This window comes from Stegastes partitus, unplaced genomic scaffold (assembly GCF_000690725.1).
Source record: "Stegastes partitus isolate 25-593 unplaced genomic scaffold, Stegastes_partitus-1.0.2 Scaffold12, whole genome shotgun sequence".
Lineage (NCBI taxonomy): Eukaryota > Metazoa > Chordata > Actinopteri > Pomacentridae > Stegastes > Stegastes partitus.
The window spans coordinates 415,218-422,578 of NW_007577743.1; the positions used below are offsets into that span (position 1 = coordinate 415,218).

The 7,361-nt window shown below is 41.5% G+C and overlaps 1 protein-coding gene across 1 annotated transcript; it reads left to right on the plus strand.

Moving 5' to 3' along the window:
• Positions 1-3,470: 3,470 nt before the first annotated feature.
• kcng1 (potassium voltage-gated channel, subfamily G, member 1) lies at positions 3,471-6,968 on the plus strand. Its single transcript, XM_008287738.1, has 2 exons — positions 3,471-4,253; positions 5,847-6,968. Exons 1-2 carry the CDS (start codon positions 3,471-3,473, stop codon positions 6,624-6,626), a joined length of 1,563 nt encoding a protein of 520 aa, XP_008285960.1. The 3' UTR covers positions 6,627-6,968.
• The last annotated feature ends 393 nt before the right edge of the window (positions 6,969-7,361 follow it).

The window sequence follows — 7,361 nt, forward strand, 5'->3', positions numbered from 1 at the left end:
GATGTTGGTGCACACTGCGGGGAGTAAAATTGTTATGCCTTGATGTATGCTGGAGATCAGTGACCATGTTTAATGATGCATAAATGGCATATTCATACTGCTAAGGTAATGGCACAGACGTGTTGTTTTTGCAAGAATGTGAAATGCAAAGAAGATTAATTTAGTTTTTAGTCGCTGTTATAATGGAAGTGATATACTGAACAGATAATATCAAGTGTTATTTCAATCAAAATAAAGGCGTTTCTCATTGCAGCTCACATGTCCTTGCGTTTGTCTCAACAAATAACTGTTTTAATCCTTCACTTAAAGACCCCCTCTGGTGAAAATCAAGTGTTTTTTCACTTGCTATCATGTCCATATAGTACTTTTTTATGACATATCATGAGAGGAATAAGCAGTCAACGCTGAGAATTTCCACTTTGAAAGTGTAGCGATGACAGTCTTAAAAACACAGGTTCAGATTTCATGTGTAACAAACCAACGCAACCAATCTTGTCAGCTTACAGGGTGGGACTTTCTGTATCATTATTGTTCTTCAGAATCAGTTTCCAGTTCAAACATATATTCCTGAAATATTCCAATATTCCAATTTTCCAACCATCGTGCAGCACTGAGTATTTTTACAAGGTTTGAGCAGACCTGTAGCTGAGCTGGTGTGCTCAAGCTGCAACAAATGGGAAGGGGTGAGCAGAGAAAGAGGCAGGAACTTCATAGATGTGCTCATTTCAATAGAAGTCACAGCATAGAGGTGCCAAGAAAATATTCGACGGTGAAAAGGAGATATTTTTATTGAAAAAATTTATAAATATGTAACTTTAAAACATGTAGAGAAGTATTGTAGTGGTGGTAGAGCAAGTTTTCCTCTAATCACAATGTTGGTGGTTCAATACCTGGTCCCTCTGAATGACGAAACGTCTTTGGGCAACACACTGAACCCAAATATCATTTAAGTTTTTCGGGGTTAAATCAGCAAGTGAAGAAAAACTAAAATCACTTTTTTGGATGCACAGCATTAAAAGTATAAATCACTTTTCTGGATGGGATGAGGAGCTGGATTAACAATAATTTTGGTGTTAGAGGTGGGAGATGATTAGTTTAGTTTAGCTCAGCTTGCCAGGTCCTCTAGAAAAGTTAAAAATCTGCATGCCATCCCGATCAAAGCTCACTAATTTGCATCTTAATCTGATGCTCTGGCCCGGTGCAGTGACTCTGGAGTCTTCTTGTCCCCTTGAGGTTTCCTGGCAGCTGCTTTGTCCCTGCTTCTGGTCTTTATGCTAAGCTAAGCTAATCAATTATCAATGTTTTCATCAGATAATGGAATATTATCATATATCCAAAACGATCAAAAATATGCCTTTAGACAAATCCCACTAAGTTTTCAGGTTTATAATAATGCTGAAATATGGACAACACTGAAAGTGTAAATCACAGCTAGCATATCAGGGCTGTTTCTGTGGCTTTGTTTAGGAGTCTCTCTGTCCCCTTGTGGCCATCAGTTGCTTTTTCCATCTTAGACAGTTAAACAGAGTGCACCATAAAGTCAGACACTATATCTACCATCTCTCGACAGACCGATAGACAAAACTAAAAAATGATTTTGCATTAGCAGCTTTGGAAATTATGCATTTCATAGCAATCTGAACCTTTATAACTAACAAACTTAATCTTTGCAGAGCACAAGGCTTTACAAAAAAATAAACTTTTTGCTTTTTATAAACGAATAATAAAAGCAATAAACTAGTAATGGAATATAACAATTAAGTTGATTTAAAGACAACAAGAATATATTGATGACTGCATAAAGAATAAAAAAAAAATTAAATGTAATTAAGGTTAGGCAAGTTGAAAATATTTTGTTTAAAAAATCTACAGCTGTAGAGTCCTGTAAACCCTCAGGCAGACTGCTCTGTAGTTTAGAGGGAATCACTAATGAAAGCTGCTGCCTCATGTCTGAAAGTAAGCCTAAGGCACAAACATGAAAGTTAAAAAAAAACTGCAAAAAAAAAAACCCAAAAATGTGCATATTTTATATATTTTGCTGTGGTCATCCCCTCTTTCACGTGATTAACAAGACTGAATGAAGTTAGCTAATGAAAATAATCTCTTGGGCTTTTCCAGTTTCCCTGTTGTATTTTAAGAATATCAAAATTGTTCTTTGTTGTGGGATATTTCATGCAGATTTCTCGCTTTCACTTCTTCAGCAAGTGGGTTGTTCTGCAGGCAGATATCGTCCACCCAGAAGTAGCCATTTGATTTGAAATGCAAATAGTGGACGTGGTTGCACTAATGCTGCGTTGTGGTATTACTCATTCTGGAGTGAAAGGATAACCACTGTACTTTATGTTTTAGTGGACAAGCTCAGAGGCACAGCATTAAAGAAACAGTGACCGTATGAGTTTAAGCAGGCTAATGTTAAACTATTACTGGATCCACTTTTTTTTGTTTTTTAGATTTTATCAACACATTTTATAAAATACAATATTAACTCAGTTCCATCTTTATCCAAATCACATAAAGGCAAATGATTGCAGCAAAAAAAGAGCCAGACAGATAAATATGTAAAAACCAGGACAACAACACATACAACAGTACAATATTAGAGTAGATTGAAGAATAAATATGTGCAATACATACATTTTAAGACCCACATCCAGAGCTTTGATGATAGAGAAATAATCTAAAACTTTAAAATGACCCTATGTGACCTCTTAGTTAAATGTTACACTGAATTGCTACAAAAAATGTTTTGGGTAAAAAAAAAGAATAATAATCTGACCCTTTATGTCAAATGTGCAACAGGGCTTGTCAAAATATTAAAAAAACAGAACATTGGTTTGCCGTATTTGCAACACATCAGATTCTACTGATGTTAGAGGCCTCAAAGGCTGGTAATATGCTGACCAAAGACTGAATTTTTATTAGCAAACATGGATCAATGTATATGTAGATCCCTGGTTCGCGTCCTGGTGGGGACACCAGGATCTTTCTGCGTGGGGATTACATGTTCTCCCTGTACAGCCTGGATTCTCTCTGGGTTCTCCAGCTTCCTCCCACACAGTCCAAAAACATGTTGAGGTTAATTGATGATTCTAAATTATCCGTAGGTGTGAATGTGAGTGTGCTTGGTTGTCTGTCTCTAAGTGTAGCCCTGTGATAGACTGGCGACCTGTCCAGGGTGTCCCCTGCCTTTGCTCTAAGTCAGCTGGGATAGACTCCAGCCCCTCTGCGACCCTAGTGAGGATTAAGCGATGTATAGAGAATGGATGGATGGATGGATGGAAGGGAGTTTTGGGTCCCAATTTCTAAATAAGTAAACTCTGACCAAAATCTGAGATAGCAGAGCAACATACTTCTTGCATTCTGTCTGAACTGGACTAACCTCATACTAACTATTCATTCTCTATTTTCGGTGCGAAGGTGAGCGGTGCTGATGGGAGGTTGAGCACAGGGATGTGAGCGCGTCAGTAAAGATGACCCTGTTGGCGGGCGATGGCTCCGACTACGACTATAGTGCCCTGAGCTGCGCCTCCGATACCTCCCTCAACAGGCCTCCCCAGCACGAGGAGGAGGCTCGTAAGGGGGCCTTCTACAAGAGGGCACAGCCTGCCCCAGAGCTCAGCACCATCCATGACAGCATCCCCCTGTCCAGTGCCCGGAAACTCCACGCCATCATCAATGTAGGTGGCCTTCGGTACCAGCTGCCTTGGACCACCTTAGAGGACTTCCCTCTCTCTCGGCTGGGCCAGCTGCATCTCTGCAGCAGCTTCGATGAGATCATGCGCATCTGTGATGACTACGACGTTACGCACAATGAGTTCTTCTTCGACCGCAGCCCCTGTGCCTTCCAGACCATCCTGACCTTCCTGCGGGCCGGTAAGCTGCGATCCCTCAGGGAGATGTGTGCCCTCTCCTTCAGGGAGGAGCTGCTCTACTGGGGGGTTCCTGAGGAGAGTCTGGAGTGGTGCTGTCGGCGGCGGCTGCTGCAGCGAATGGAGGAGTTTGAGGCGATGGAGAGAGCGGAGGAGGAAGAGGAATTCCTTGAGGATCTTTTGGATTCAGACAGTGTCCAACGGGAACACGCAGGAGAGTCCAGACTGAGCCGCTGCATGGGGAAGCTAAGAGACATGGTGGAGAGGCCTCACTCGGGCCTCCCAGGGAAGATCTTCGCTTGTTTGTCAGTGTTGTTTGTCACCATCACTGCCATCAACCTATCCATCAGCACCATGCCTGCCATGAGGGAGGAAGAGGAGGCGGTGAGTAGATAAAATACTTTTAATGTTCCTCATTAAGATGAAAAAAGTCACAATATAGAAAAAAATGTCACCAAGATGCCAGAACAGAAAAAAATGGCCCAACACTAAACATCTTGTGTTCCATGTTTTCTCCAGAGTACCCAAAGAGACACCACCACATTGACAATGAACGTGTGAACCCAGTATTGTCAGCAGATTTAAGCTAAGCTGCTAATAACGGCATGTCTCATCTGTCATGTCGTTTAAAATCTCCTCTCTGGAAACTGCTGAGAGAGCCACAGCGTGTAACAGTTGTTTTTCCAGTTTAGAAAAAATATTTGAAGATGTCTCAGTCTGCTTTCATGAAACACTTTCATTATTATGTCTGACTTCAATCACAACCTTAATTAGCACCCTGGCTTCATTCGTCAAATCAAAGGAATATGGAATATTCGAGCCACACACATAATCTTCTTGCAGAGTAAAGTGCAAACAGGTTTTGAATTATTTCATTAATTTCTCTTCAAAGGTTTTTTTTTTTTTTGGTCAAATATTCTCCTTTTGAATGGAAGTCAAGAGTAACTGCAAGCACTTTACATTCTATTTTAGGAATGAGTTTTTCAGTGGTTTTTCAAAAAAAAAAAATCTCCTTTCTTGTTCAGGAAATCAAGTAGAGATACTGTGTGCGTGGTAGGTGGGTGGAGTGTAAAACTGGTTTTGTTTGACAGTAACCACATTTCTTGCAGCTGACTAAGGTTTCACATCGAGACGACCTGCTTGAACTTTGTGCTGCTGAATAATACTTTGCATTTTTAATACAATCACGTGTCTTTGTAGAGCTCCTGTACATTAGATGTAGATGAGCCATCACCTCTTCCACAGTCACAAATCACTGTGATAAACCAAACTCAGCCATTGTTCTGGAAAAAGTAAAATATAATGAGTGTCCTGTATATTGGGCTCGACACCCTCACTTTGTATTCACACTTCGCTCGTCTGACAATGTCTGAATCAACCTGTTTAATTAAAAGTGCCATTAATCTCATTCTTACAGCCCCACCGCCTCTAATTTGTCACAGTCAGATAACAGTGTTGCATTAACAGTGTCTCTGACAGGTTCACGGAGTTTTCAGGTGCCTCGATGGGTCTGTTCAAAACATTTCCTCTGTGGGGGTGTGTTTCATAATGATATAATTCCCCGATATGGACTGCATTCAAAAGCTCTGATATCACAATATGCACTTTGAAATGCTTTGAATAATATTACAGCGATGCACTGAATCACTGTCATTACCGTGGCTAACAAAAGCACACCTTTTCCACAATAAGCTTGTGAAAAACGGAGTGATCCTTTTACAAGATTTAAGCTAAGAATTTGTGTCTTTATCATCATAAATGTACATCAAAGCTGACCTTCCTAAAATTACACCTCCTTATTTGTCTCCATAATTGAAGACACGAGATGGATCTTTAATGGTAAAATAATTTTGCTGGTTGCAGAGATATGAAGTTTAAGTGTTCACTCTTGCAGCATCCTATGCTGAATTTCTCTTGAATGTGATTTCACATTGAAGTGGCTCCCTCTAGTGATTTTCTGTGTCATTTCTGTAACAGGGCACATGCTCCCGAATGTGCTATAACATCTTCATCGTGGAGACTGTGTGTGTCGCCTGGTTCTCCCTGGAGTTCACCCTGCGCTTCATTCAAGATCGCAGCAAGCTTACCTTCCTCAGACAGCCCCTGAACCTGATCGACGTGGTGGCCATCCTGCCGTACTACATCACACTATTAGTGGACAGCACCTCTAAAGGGGAGAAGCGGCTGGGCTCTGGCAGCAGCTACTTGGACAAAGTGGGCTTGGTGCTACGCGTCCTGAGAGCCCTACGCATCCTCTATGTGATGAGGTTGGCTCGCCATTCACTAGGCCTGCAGACTCTGGGCCTGACAGCACGCCGCTGCACTCGGGAGTTTGGACTGCTACTCCTGTTCCTCTGTGTGGCCATCGCACTGTATTCCCCCTTGTTGTACTTGATTGAGAATGAAATGGCCACCACACAGGAGTTCACTAGCATCCCTGCTACCTATTGGTGGGCTGTCATCACCATGACGACAGTGGGCTACGGGGACATGGTGCCGAGGAGCATCCCAGGTCAGGTGGTGGCTCTGAGCAGCATCCTCAGTGGTATCCTGCTGATGGCCTTCCCCGTGACCTCCATCTTCCACACCTTCTCGCGGTCCTACGTGGAGCTGAAGCAGGAGCAACAGAGGCTCCTGCAGAGGAGGACGCACTTCCTGCTGCGGAGCCGCATGGCCGGCCTTGGCAGCAACCTCTCCTTAGAGAGTGATATGCTCTTTCCCATAGGGTCATCTGACGCTAGAGACATGGACGACTGAGCGAGCTGAGAGCAGGACAGAAAGAAAAGATGGAGGAGGACACACTGAATGTGTAAGAAAGAGAGGGAGATAGTCTGACAAAGAAGGCATCAGAGAAAATAAGGGAGAAGAGAAGGAACTCTGGTTAGATGGGTTTAAAAAAAAAAAAAATGATAAGGAAATGACAGGGATATTTTTTTTTCTTCCCAGAAATGCAGCTCGCTGTGTAGCAGTGTTCAGTTAAACAAAATGGACACACAAGAAGGTGGAGGAAAGGATTAGATATAACAGTTTAAATTCAAAATAACCTCTGGAAGTTATACGTCCAGCTTACAAAAAAAAAATAAATAAAAAAATACACATAAACCTCAACAATGACATATAGCATTGCAACAGTCATATATTATAACATACGGTCATTTAGAGATGCTATTTGACAAAAGATGCAACTGAAGAGCACAAGCACAGCATTCTTATATTTCATCAACATTGTGATGTTTTCTATCTCTGATTTCTCCAGACAATTAAATGGATATGTTGATGTCATGTGCCCCTGGGAGTTAACCAGTGTCACTTAATGGAAGATGCTGTTTTAATAAGTCGCAAGTAAAATGGAATTTCTTTCTAAGCTAAAATGTGACCCTTGATTCAGTGATTGCTTTCTAAATGACTGTGAAAAGTCTTAGAATTATACTGGGTTTCCTAATAATCCCCCCTCTGGCACAGCCAGCATTAACATATTAATTATGATTTGTT